At 44.6% G+C, this 13,877-nt stretch overlaps 1 protein-coding gene across 1 annotated transcript in view; it reads left to right on the top strand.

Moving 5' to 3' along the window:
- The window catches only part of CDH8 (cadherin 8, type 2), a gene marked incomplete at its 5' end in the record, with an annotated part of 71,056 nt that overhangs the window by 41,766 nt on the left and 15,413 nt on the right, over positions 1-13,877 (top strand). The window contains one exon of the mRNA XM_010154697.1: positions 5,414-5,531. Coding sequence (XP_010152999.1) covers positions 5,414-5,531 — 118 coding nt within the window. The remainder of the gene's footprint in view (positions 1-5,413; positions 5,532-13,877) is intronic.

The raw sequence follows: 13,877 nt of genomic DNA on the forward strand, positions 1-13,877 counted from the left end.
CTGCACAGTCGCGTATGACAGCCTGCGTCTGCCAAGGCCGGGTTGCTACGGAAGATGATCTGACTTGTAGCAGCCCTTTGTGTTTATTCACAATGTGTCCAAAATGCGTCATCTAGGAACTGCGAATTCTCCCTGACCACTGAAGAACAGGTTATTGAAATGGGCTCCTATGGGCAGACAGCTGTGTTACTGCTGGCATCTAACTTCTAGATCAGAGCAGATTTCTGTTTAGCTCCGGGGGGATTTTGGGTGCTGAGTAGTTAGGTTTTCTAGGATCTGTTAAATTCCGGTGAGTGTACCTTTGTCCAGGGCTCCGAAAGCTTCCCTGAAATCAGAAAGCTGTGTTGCACAGTTTTTTCTGAATATATTTACCTTGGTATTCCTATCAAATTTCAAGTGGTTTAAGAGATGGTGAAAAATGTTTGCATGTCGCTTTGGAATAAAGCAATCAATTAGATGATTAAGAGCCGGCTAGTAAAAGAGGCTTTTGCTTAAGCACTTACAAAAACTTTCATTAAACCCTGATGCTCTTCATCTTACCATCGCCCCATACGCTCCTGATCTGATGGCAGATGTCACTCTTGAGCACGGATCCTTGTGTGAACTTTACAGATGGTTATTAAATATTTGGCTGCCTGCAAATAATGGATGAGGTGGCACTGATCCTGCAGTTTATTCTGTGCGATTTCTCCAAGTACCATGATTGGAACACTACCCACTCTGGAACAGTCGCCACGGTTAGGTTCTAAATTTGAGTCGCCATTCAGAAATTGTCTGTGCCCGTAAAAATGTTAGTATCTACACCACCTGGTTGGTTTTTCTTATTATTCAATATTCAAGTTTTGGAAGAAATCATACTAATAAGTCAAGACCTAGAATTCAAAGAAGTACATGTATCTCAGCTACGAAACACAAATACAAGAATGAGTCTTTTACGTAGTAGCAAAAGCCTAATATGGGGGGTTCCCCAGGGCTGAAGCTGGAATGTCCCATGTGCAGGAAAGGAGCAGTTGTGTTACAGTATTCCCATCTCTTCACTTGCCCGAAGGGAGAGTACGCTTGAACCTTTTATGAAACCTTACTTGCAGCCCCTAAATATATTGAACCATCTCTTCCAGTGCAGTTTCTGTGGGTTCTTTTGTGGGTTCTGATGTAATTGCAAGTGGCAAGTGCAGCTGCTGGTGACGGGACAGAATGTGTTAAAAACTGCAGAGGTACAACATTGCCAGATGCATTTCCTTTGCTTTAACCTACCTCTAAAAGCAGAGGTAGTACAGATAGTAGGAGAGAACAGAGAGGAGGAGGAGGAAATTTATTTGTCCATGCACATATTTATGCGCTCCTTGACGTTTTTACACACAACAGAAAGTTGCTAGAAATTATTTTTGTCAGTTTAAGGGAAAAAAGCTAATAGTGCAGTGTACTCTTACAGTGCCTCTGTACTGTAATTTTTAAGCGAACCATAAACCACCTCGTGCTTTTCCCTATTACTCCTTTTCTTGCATAATTCCCCTTGCTAAAGCAGAGCCTGCGCGGTTTTGCTGCCTGTCCAGCGGCTGCTTCCCCAGTCCGTACCCAGACCTGCCCGGTGACGTGCCCAGCGCTGGCGCACACTTCGGCGGGGCGGGCAGTCATGTAGCAGCGCTCAGCCCCCGTCTGAGCTGGGGCGACACGGAACTGAGTACAGTGTTCCTCCAGCCTCTGGCGATTGTCTGTTCCGTTCTCCTGCTAGAATGGGCTTCTCCTAAGGGAAGAAATCCTCCGGTAGGTCTTTGTCGCTCTGAAGGGTCAGAGCTCGGGCAGAAGGCAGGGTCTGGGGGAAGGGGCTGGCACTAGCCGGAAAGGCAGAGTCGGAGCTGTGCTGTGGTGGTGCTGCCTGTGGCACGGAGTCTGCCAAGCTCCTCCCGAGTAACCGTGCCACCGGGGTGGCTGCCGAGGGGTTTCCAGAGTGGGAAGAACAGTTGTAATGAGGGTCGGGAGCAGCTACTCGTTGTGAGGAAGGTTAACCTAGGGTAGGTTAGCAAGTTGCAGTGCAGGGAAAGATTTTCCAACAGTATCCTATAGTAAATTCACAGGGATGCTTCTGACACATTGATGAGGACTTTGTTCTGTTTATCCTTCTACAGCACTGATTATGATCAGACTGGAAATCTTTTATCCATGTTATTTCAGGCATACGTGGCTTTGTGGAAATGCACGACAACCCTGCAGACTGTCATGCTGAGTTGTCCTGGGGGACCATTTAACTATTAATTTCATTCCAGAGCTGCCTCTAAGCAAAATATGCTGATTTACTGTGTTTCTACAAAGTGCGTGTACAGAATCAAATATACGCGTGAATTTTTGATACATCATCAAAGTTGAAATTTTACATGGAAAAATTTCAGAAAAATCAGGATTGAACCGCCAAAGGGCTATTAACTTTCACTCTCCTGCTAATGGATAGGTAGTGAAAAAATCCATTCTTGTTTTCTTCATTACCAATACTGCCCGGCACCTCTGTCACGTGTGTTACTGCGGGAGAGAAAGGCGTCTGTAGTGGCAGATGAGGCAGGCAGCCCTGGCAGATCCTCCTCCAGGTTGTGTCCCGCAGATTAAGAGTTGGAGAATTACTTCAGTGGTGTGTCATTCCATGATCCCACAACACTGAGCGTAAGGTGTGCTCACCGACCTGCAACAGCCATGTGAAAATGAGAGTCACGGGACTCTCCCCTCCATGGAGTCAAAGACACAGCAGCTTTGTGTCACGGTGTGTGTGTTACACTTCTCTTAAGAGCTTATTTTAATGCAAACGCACAAAGAAGTAAGGTTGCTATGGGAACACCCAACTCTTAATTCCTTCATGTTCGCATGTAACACAACAAATGTAGTATACCACTAAGCCTGTCTTCTGCATATAATTTTCAGAGAAAGAAAGATTTGGTAAACAGCAAAGGGAATGGATGGAAAGAACTGAAGTATAAGAAAGAATTCCATAGGCATTAAGAGGTGTCTGTAGTTCTTTACAAACAAAAGGGGACAAACAATATGCCCAGTTTCTATTTCTTGAAAATTTCCATTCTGGATGGTATTTTAAGCCTATTTCATAAAATCTCCGTCAGCTGAAAACCAGTATCACTAATGCTCTTGGTACTGGCTTTCTGGTCTGTTAATTGAAAACCTGGAGACAGTGGCATGAATTTTTAGTCAAGACCCTTACATAATGCTGGGAAGAATTAAGAGTTATGTAGCCAGTAGAGATAAAATTGCGTAACCATCTGATAAACTGCACCTATTATGTGCACTTGACCATCCCGACTTCACTGTGCTGTTATCTTTTTCCCTATTGCTTTCTCATTCTAGCAGTGCTTGAAAAATGGAACAGTCCTAAAGGATGTCTGTCTAAAGATTCCATGAAAGGTTCGGGATTCCCTTCCAAATTGCGCTTACCTGTGATGCAGAACTACTGGTAGCGGGTACAGCCCTGGGCCTGATGCACGTGGAGAGTTTAGTGACTTAAAGCCCTGCAGAGCAAAGGCTGAAAACATCCCTCCCTGGATAGGGCCGACAGTGTCTGCTGGTGCCTTCATCAGCTGTTCATATTTTTTCACGCAGTGTAAGTCTCTAGGATCCATTATGCAGCTGTTCAATTGGAGTCCTGCTTCTTTAACCAACAGCTATGTTAGGCCATTTTTCCGTCCATCTCTTCCATCAGCTGTGTTTGAAATCGGATCAGGCAAGCTTTCCACCTTGGCAGGTGCAGTTCCCAAAGAAAAGAATCTCTCTGTGTGGTATTTAAACAGTCTGAAACTTCTTCCAGTACGTTTTTGATAAGAAATCTGACCTAGCCAGAATATGACTAGGCAAGGAATGAATTGTCTCAAATTCCTTACTAGGTTGTCTTACAAATTATGTGTGCCTGTGTCAATACCTGCTCAAACATCTTTTTACGTACATAATTTTGAATATTTATGTTTTGAAGTTGCTCCTTGCGGTTACCTAGTAAGATTTTATCCTTTCTTTGACTCTTGAAGAGCATTCAGAAGAATGGGATACTGACTGTTGTTGTATGCATAGCATATACAGATTGATAGTTCTTTTGCTTGCGGTAAAACCAGTAGAAAATTCTAGTTATTAGCATGTTGTTAGTGAAGCATTGAAAATTTAAAGTGTAAGTCTGTGAATTTGTGTGGCATCATATCCTGTTTCCATATCCCACTCTGCCATTTAAAAAAGAAATCTGTAGTGATTCCTCATTTGAATTTAATTGACCAAGAAATTACTGGTCAGTTGCTTTAGGCATTTCAAAAATACCTGCATAGGAAAAAATGTTATGGAATTCAATGGACATGGAAAAGGTCAATAATTCTCATTAAAGTTCTTAGAGTCCTCATCAAGCATGAGCTAACTACCACTGAAATTCTACTACTCTGAGTGCAGGACATGGATACATAGTTCTCTTTTTTCTGCTTCTCTGTAAAATACTTGAAATCAAAAGTAAATGCACCAAATATTTAAACCAAAAAAAAAAGCAAACCTGCTGATTATTGTAAAATAGTGTTTTTTTAAAATAGTGTTTCCTTCTGTCCTAGTCCTATGCAGCTTTCTATGATTTCAGAATATTAAACTGCAGTATCAGTGTTGGAGGTAAAAGGGGGAAGTGGAGGTAAATACCCTGCAGGTGCTGTAGTTGGTCATATAAATCATACAAGGTGCTTCACACAAACTTCCTCAATTTTGTAAGTTATTCAGCCTGTGCAAACACTCTCTCCTCTGCTGACCTTAGTATCTTGAGTTATTCTGGGAATCATTTGTTAATAGTGATATTTTAAAACATCCTGTGTTCCTAGTACAAAAATAACTGAGGTTTTATTAAAATGAAGCAAAAAAATTCTAAACACGGAATTAGATATTTTCCTTTTTTTCCAGTGAGTTTGTGTATCGTGTAAAACTTCCCACCAGAAGTTGTTAAAACCCACATTTGTTCAGTGAAGTAAAGAATGGTGGTGGTGGAAAGGAGAAAGGATTAGAGATGAATTATGCGTTTTGGCCCGTTGAGAGGCTTGGCTGTACGAAAGACAGACCACCGTAGGCATCAGGAGTGGTTCTGAAACACAGTCTTCCTTCTCCGTTACTGCCGAACAGTAGTTCCTTTCTTCCCTAGATCAGCAGCAGCTTTTACTGGCCTCTCCTATGTGCCTGTCTCCTCCTTCTTTGCCTCCTTGTCTGGGAAGAGTTTCAATGAGCCAGGTGCAGTCCCTGTTCCCCAGGCTTTCAGCCTAAGGCCTGCAAAAGCCTTGCAAGCTCATAAATGTGCGGTTTTTACCTGGCATGTGGGCAAAGGAGAATGTCTCCCCTGGAATGGAATGGGTTTTTTCAATACCATATCCTTGTCGGGAGTGCGAAAAGTTAACGAGAGTGTTTTCTGTTGTAGGTAATTCAGATTGTCAGTGCTGTTGACAAGGATGATCCTAAAAATGGGCATTATTTCCTGTACAGTCTTCTTCCTGAAATGGTCAACAATCCGAATTTCACCATCAAGAAGAACGAAGGTAAATGTAAAACATAGATAGTGTGTACCTGAACAACGTGGGTTTGACCTGCTCTGTTGGCACTGGGTTACTTCAGCAGCTCGTCCCTTGGGCAGGTACAATGTAGATAATCTGTTCAACCTAATCTCCGTTAGGTATCTCCAACTATTTCCAGTATCTTTAGAGTAGGTAAGAAGAAAGTAAAATTAGTACTGAATTTGCATCCAGAAGTCAGCTCACTGCCTTCAGTAAAATGGAAGGATGGATTTACTGCCTGGTTTATTTCTATTAATTTGAAATTCTAGAGGTACGCTGTTAGATGGAAATCTGACATTACGTTGATCCTACCTTGACTGGGTATGGATGGGAGCATAAAACTGAGTACCCACTGAATCCTCCAAAGAAAACTCCTTTTAAGGCTGTTTGTTGCCTGTATAGAGGTTCCAAAGTATTTTGGTTGGGCACTTGGACTAGAAAGGGAAGCCTGCAAGGTCAGCAAGACCCAGAAAGGCTCTTTGTATCGCTGTGCCTTGGAGCACTTCCGGAAGGGCATCATGTCATGTTGTAGTATTAGGCGAGTGGAATTCCATGCGCGATGGAAAAAAGACCCATTTAAGGTGGCGGATCGCTAGATTTACGCTGATCCTTCTCTTTGGCACACAGAAGGTCACGTGAGAGGGAGCTAGGAATGACCACAGGAGTGCTATAGGGTGCTTTATATATACTTGGGAATTCGGCTAAGGTTTTCCATCTTGGGTTTTTGGTTACAGAACTGTCAGGAATTCTAGTCTCTTACTCGAAATGATAACGAAGGAAATCCCCGCTGAGCCCATTACGAACGGGGAGATGCATGTGCGAGGTGTATGTGCGTGCAGAAGTAACGCCTGAGATGTCCAATAAGGAGAAAATGCTGGTCTCGGCTGGGGTTGTAGCTGTTCCAGCCAAGAACGACGGCGCTGGTGTGTGAGACGATGCTATTGAAACCGAAATTCTTCAATCTGCTTGAATATATCCTGAGTTGTTCTTTTCATTAGATATGTTTTCCTCTTAGAGCGTTCATGGAGTGTGCCTCTACTTGTATTTGTCCTTTCACATGGGAGATAAGGCTTTCTGTTTTCGGCGCTCACCGGAGTAGATAAAACAAACCTCCTGGGAATGCATTTCGTAAGCGACAGTGGTGTAACGCAGATTGATTGAGCGTCCGGGATGTGGTGCTTTGCTTCGTGCAGCACAGCAAAGTGCAAAAGGTCTTAGCGTCTCTCTTTGTGTTTAAATGCTTAGCTCACATCTCTAATTAGCCGTGTCCTTCCAGTCTGTTACCCGTTTAAGACCCACTCTGGCTTCTGGTCGCAGTCAGTGCAGGAGTCACGTGTCTGCGCTGGGTTTCCGCACAGGTCGGAAATGGGAAAAATGGAGATAAATGTTCTGTCAGATGGAAACAACGGATGTTTAGGTGGGTGTCGATACACTCCAGCAACATGCTGTAGACTCCTTAGCTGAATGGAATTAGCCCTTTCAAAAAGCTGCGGGATCATAATAAATGACAAAATCTGACAGGAATTTGGGCAGCTGACAAGGATTTTGCACTGTCATGGCATCAGAAATTTGAAATGAGACCTGTAGAGACGGAATTAGCATTTGTTGACAGTCGTTTTCAGGTGAGTGGCCTTCAGAAAGCATTACCTACTGCCTCGTGCCAGCGCGGGGCCCGTCTCCTGCGTCCCAGACAATAGGCTCGCAGCGCTACCTGCTTTCAGCATCGAATTCCTGACGTCGTTGCGGTTTCCTTAGGTTGTTCAAGTGAGAACAGAATTTTGTGATAAGACCATTTTCACAGGCGTAAACATTTTGATATGCTGCCAATGTAATTTTTACTTTGAAAAACTGGCAAGTAAGTCTTTGCCATAGAGACTTAAATGTTTCCCAGAAGATGTTTCCGTTGCTATTCCATTTCTCTCGTGCCAAATTCTGTTTCCTAATGGAATAAACCCTGAATCAGCTGTTGTACCGTACCGTTGGATGCAGTAGCTCTCCTGACAGAAGAAATGGTGCATCTCTACTGTCGAAGTGTGATACTACGTGCCTCGTACTTGGGCTTGTGGAGCAGTGGCAGTCACAGGGTTGGTGGGAGCATGGGCAGGCCTTATCTTTGGGTCAGGAGAGCCATCTTCACAGCATGCATTCGTATTCCCTAAGTCAAACAGCCTTACGACTGATCAGCCTCCCCTCTCCCTAAAATGTTCACTGTCCTGGGGATTTGAGCTCTGACTTTGGGCCACACGGATTTTAGTGAGTGTACCATAAGGAGGGTTTGTTTCTTTTGAGTTTGAAGCACTGATGGGGTCGGTGCTCAGACGTGGTTGGTGTGTTACACCTGTGATACCTACAGTAGCTCCGGGAATGTTCCTGTTTAAATGTCCGTTTCTGTTGTACTTTCCATCGAGCAAATCTGCTCTGTCGCTGCTGTCGTCACTGCGCTGCCTGGGGGTACCGGCGATGCCCAGCTCTTCAAGGGGAGTAGCCTGGCATAAGCCCTTCGGTCACCAACTGCCTCGTGTGCCTTTGTATCCTATCGCACGTCTTACTCTGAAATATTTGCTCTTTCTCATCACCTCTGTACCATTAATTAACAAACATTTCTAAACGAGGTAGAAGTAGCTGGAGAAGACAGCTGGGTGCAACCTCTCTGTTATATAGCCCAGGTCATAGAGCAGCTGATCAGTATTTCTTTATTCTTGAAAGTGCTTCTGTGTCACTGGTTTTTTGCCCACATCTTTTTCCTGAAAACACTTTTATCAGCATCTGTCAGATGGACACCTGGAGGGGGAGTCTTTTGTTCCCCCAAGAGCAGCTCTCGTGTTAAAATGTTTCTTTCCCAGAATCAGTTTCTTTTGGCGTTTCCCACCATGTCTCTGCCGTTGTCTCAGCTGCCAGCTACAGTTCCTTCTGTGGTTTCGATTGGCTTTCCTTTCCACATACGTGCCTCGGAGAGCTAAGAGGTGGCACTGCATTTTCACTGCCCTCCTTCCACTTTGCCCAACTGGAAAGTTAACCCACCGCCCTCGGGTACAAATTGCCTTAGTCAGGACATCGTAAAGCCATCATTCCCTGATGGATGTACAAAGAACATCTTGAATGACACACCCACATGGTCCCTCGGATATGAGCAGTCAGTCCTCATACATCTTTGCAGCTTCATGAGATTTGTCAAGTGGCCCAGCTGCCGTCTGCGCCAGAGGGTGCGTCGCAGTGGCAGTTCTCGAGGGAAGGCACATGCTTATGTACTCCTAATGTGTTTAATTATCATCCTCATTTCTTTCATATAGCAATAATTAGACTTTCAAAGTACAAGTGCAGAACATACCAAATCATATCCTTGTTAGTGGTTTTCTTGAACAGTGAAATTAAGTGATGTGGTCAGAGACGTGTCTTGCATCCTAAAAGTAAATGTTTTTCTACCATCTCCATCAGTGTTAGTGGTGTGGAATAACATCGAGAAGACTGCCCCTGAAATTGTGAGGGAGTGTGCTGCATAACCTAGGAAATGGCACTGATGGGCACCTCTCCTACCACGCGTCGGTTGGCACCAGGAGTGGCAGGGAGCAGTTGCACAGCAAGGTGCAGTCAGTGTGAGAGCAGCAGGGTTACAGCCGCCCTATCCCAGTGCACTGAGGCCCAGCAAACACGAACTGAGCTGTAGTCTGGTACTTCTGTGCTGGAATCTGCCATCCACAGGCACACATCGTGTTTCTCCAGGAGTGCTCATCGTGTGAAGAAACATTTTAAATATCATACTATCGAGCTTTTCCTCAGCACGGCATTAAATCTGGACCTGGTTAAATAGCAACGTTCAACATTTCTATAAACTGGAGATGCCAATACAACTTCCTATTACTGGTGTTTTAATAAATATTTAATGATGAAATTGTTAATATAAATTATTGAAATGCTTCCTTTTTAGTGTGCTTGAAAGATTTTTTTCAATAGGTTCTTTTTTTGCTTACGTTATAAATTGTAAGTTATAGAAATTAAACCAGGAAGACATAAGGTAGATGTTGATACTTTGCTGAGTAGAAAGGTCTGAGTTCTAGCAGTACAAATCGTGTGATAGTTAAGGTAGCTAAGCTCCATGAAACATTTCAGTTCTGTGGATTTAGACTATTCTGACATTAAATCGGGTTTCAGAAACAATTATATTTTGGATGCACACTTACCCTTTCTCAGCTGAAAACCGAATGTGATTTACAGGCCTGAGCTGCCGCATGCTGCAAGGTACACTGCACTGCAGGGTCAGTACGCTGGCCCTTCTGGAGAGTAACGTCGCAAGTGTGCCTTGGTCTGTGTGCTGGCAAGCACGTAGGAATTCTGATCCAGCAGCATGGTGGTGACACAGTGCTCTGCTCCCTGCCCCCCTCAGCTGGCACAGGCAGCGATCACGGGATCGCACCGTGGGTTAGGTTGGAAGGGACCTGAAAGACCATCTCGTTCCAACTCCTGGCCTGGAAAAGGAAAGGACACATTCAAGCTTCCAGTCAATTAATATGCCAGAAGTTGTATTTAGGCAGTGCACATACATTTCCTGGAGCCGCATGGGTTTGCATTTGGGGGTGTCGAGTCCCTGAAATAATTTGGTTTTATAACAGGAAATGCAGTTCCTTATTTATTTTGCCCAGGTTCCTTCATCCTCAGTCCTTAGACAATTGACTTGACTGAGATTGCTTTGGACCGCAAAGTAGGTTAAATCATTCTTTGCTGGAAAAGTAACCATTTCTTATTTACATACACGACGATTCTAAGTTTAACACCATCCTGTGAAGCAACAGACTGTGTCTAAAGACTCAAAATGACAAGCCCTTTAGTGATGAGCAACATGAGGTGGAAATGGGGACTGTAGATCTTCAGACTCTTCTCAAATTCTAGAAGCCTGGATCAGGTTAATGGTAATACTACGGAGGCACCCCGGTACCCTCCAGTAATGCTCAGAAGCTGTGTCTTGCCGGGCGCCGAATGCATCTGCGTTTCCACTCTGGTTTCACACTGGATCTTTCGTGCTTGACAGCTTTCTGCTTCCTTTCCCCTTTCTTTGCCGTGATCGCTACTGACTGTTCTGTTACTCCCTGATGTCCTGTTTTCCCTTCACACTGAAGATCATTTGAGTGCGATCTGAAACTACTTCCCTGGCACAGAGGGATGTGATGGTATTTTCTGAAGTGAAGGTTACGTTCGTGCAGACGGGAAGCCAGCGCCTTGCCACTCCAGTCCTTCGTGTGCTGCTTCCTTCCCTGCCACCCACTTCTGCTGTCTTTCCCAGCTTCCTTCGTGCATGCGGATCCCTGCTCTTTGAGGACTCTGCTACATAGAACCAGGCAGCAGGTGAAGATGGAGCGCAGCTCCTCTGCAAACACCCTTGTTAGCCCTGGCAGGGGGATTGACGCCTTCTGACAATGGTTATGTGCTTGTCACCACTTCGATAGGCTAGAGGTGAATCCTTCTTGGTGCACGTAGTTCCAGCTGCAGCTGAATCGGAATGGTGGAGAAGCAGAACCAGCTCGTCAGGCTCCTACACGCTGTGAACGTGCTGTGCGTTCTGCCCATCTGAAACCTGATTCACTCCTCTCCCGTATCCAGGGCTTCAGATTCCCTCTCTCCTCCACACTAAGCCTGATGTGATCCATCAAGTTTTCACTCGACTGGAGAGGCCAGCCTGATGAGTGACCCAGCAAGGAGGGGGCCATCTGGTAAGGCGACTGTCCTCTTTCAGGCATCTTTAGGCTCTTCAGCTCTGCTGCGTTCCCCAGCGCGCCTGGACTTGTGCAGTTTTGTAGCTGGCACAGCGTTTCTCCGGAACACTTCTGTCCCAAAGGCTGTTCAACCTTCCAGTCCTGTTTCAGTTCAGCTCTGTGATGGCAGCTTCTCTCCAGGCGTCACAAATACCACCTTTCAGACGCTACACAAGAGTTGTCTGCACACTGGAGGAGAGGATTGATTTCCACAGCGACCCATCCTTGCAGAGAGATCCTTTTTTAATCATACAACCCAGTCACCACTGCAGAGCTATTTCAGGACAGTTCTGTGAACACAACCCAGCCCAAAACAGCATTAAACGTGAGTGAGGGATGCAGGATAGCCCCCTGTATACACAGCATGCCATTATGCAGACATGACCAGAGAGACTTTTACTTCACTCATTCTTATTACTTGCGCTGCTAGCCACATAATGCTGCCAAGGTGTCAGTTATGTTTCATTTTACAGATCAAACTAATTAAGAACCAGATGCAATCTGAGTTAAAAAAGATCTGAGGTCAGTGGTGTGCACCGTATGCACAACGGCGCTTGCTCACGCTGAGGAGATGGATTGGAGAGCTGTGAATTGTCCTGCAGTAGGAGTTTCGTCATGCTCAGGGTGGGACATTCTTCTCTCTTTTTCCGGTTTATTTCCTTAATTTCATAATGAAGCTAAAGAAAAGTGAGCAACACCGCCATGGCTTTAAAAGGCAAAGTAAGGGATAAAAGGTTCTGAAAGGAAAATAGAAGAGAAAAAGAGTTTGGTCAGCAAATTAGCGTGGAAATAAAACTTTTTTAGTAATAATATGGAACATGGATGAAAGAGAGAACAGAAAAGAACAAATTGAATCTTCAGTGTGACTTCATTTCAGACCTGTAATGGGGAAAATAAATGTTGAACCAGGGTCTCAAAACTGAACTGCTTAGCAGACCGAGAGGCATTGTTCTTAATGAGTCCAGAACGTCTCAACTAAGTGCTGTCAGGACAACAGTAAGATCTGCAGTAACACCTCTCTGGAATTTGTCTTCCTATAAAACATTGCTCCAGTATCCCTTTGATTATCAAAGGTTCCCCAGGTGTGTTAAAAACATAATGCCCTGAAAGCTAACAGCAGCCCAGAGAATTACATCCTAGGACTTGAGAAGTATTTTGCGGTATTATTTATAACTAAATTAATATTGAATATTTGGAGATGAGTTTCCTGATTCTTAATCAGCTATCTTCTGAAAATATGTCAAGAGATTTCTGCCAAAGCACCACTTCTGGCTTCATGGGTGGATCTAATTCCTCCAGGGTTTCTGCAAGAAACAAATCCCATGGTGGACATGTTCTTGGGCCGTGCACTGCCCACATCCCACGCCTTGTAATTGGGATTAACTCCCTGGGTGAGAGGAATGATCTCCTAGAGCTGAAAGTTCGGGCAGGGCCCTTCACCACTCCTGCATTCCTGACAGAGACACAGCGTGTTTGAAGAAGTCCCGCTCTGGTTTCGCCTCATTGCCAGGTTTGGTTCTGGTTTCAGTATGTGCATTTTCTCTCTAAGAACCTTGTCGGTAAGGATGGCACAGGAGGGTTTTTCTTACGTCTTTTTGCACCTTGTAGATGTATTGGTTACTCTCCCTGTGGAATGTTTCTGTGTTTTCCCGTGTTCTAAACACAGGCGTTTGAGCAGGAGTAACAGTCGATTTGTTAGTTGCTGTAGTTGTACCTTTTGTCCGTTAGTGAGAAACTAGAGAGGAGTCCCATCTTCAGGTCTGCGTTGTAGTAAAGAGTAAAAGAACCCCAACACTCTTCTGCTAGAGGAAGAATCTGAACAGCCAGACCTGAAATCAGTATAAGCGGGAATCATCACATGTAGCTGTTCGATTTTCCTTTGATTCATAAAAATCTCCTCTGGCCATTATATAGATACAAGGTACACGGACTTTTTGCACGATTCCTCCATTGAAATAGAAGGTATTAACTTCTCGCCCTTCGCCTCAAGGCTTGTCCGATAAACTGATGCAAATTGCAAAGGCAGAGACCCTGTTGCAGTTCGCATCTTGTTTTGAACCAGTGACGCGGGTGGATACAGGCAGGAAGAAATCTGGGAACCACAGTGATTTTTCCTGCGAGGTGACCACTGCATGGGTTGTGATGTCACCTCTGTGTCTAGACACACTTAGGGTATTTTCCCATCGACTTCTGAGTTTGCAGGTTGTGTGGGTGTCCTTCTGAAATGAGTCGCTTTGTTGGTCTTTGGTTAGGTCTCTCTAATTAGGGTGTATTCTATACGGTGAGCATCCAGTAATTAGTGATCGATTCATGTAATTATTAGCATTTAGTATTTATATAATAAACACGCCTGGAGGACAGTCCATGCAGAGGCCTGAAAAGGGTCAGATTACAGGATTTTACTGAATGCAAAGATCGTGCGCACTGAGCCAGACGCAGGGAGTAAATGGAATGCCTGAGTTGACCCGTCTAGTCTGGGAGAGAGTTTGCATATCCTAAAATGATAGGCTGTGCGTTCTTGGTAATCAGCGCTGATTACAGAGGGAGTGGAGATGGGCCCCTCTTTGAAGTGGGATAATAAGGCAGC

This window comes from Eurypyga helias, unplaced genomic scaffold (genome assembly GCF_000690775.1).
Source record: "Eurypyga helias isolate BGI_N326 unplaced genomic scaffold, ASM69077v1 scaffold3587, whole genome shotgun sequence".
NCBI classification, from domain to species: Eukaryota; Metazoa; Chordata; class Aves; order Eurypygiformes; family Eurypygidae; genus Eurypyga; species Eurypyga helias.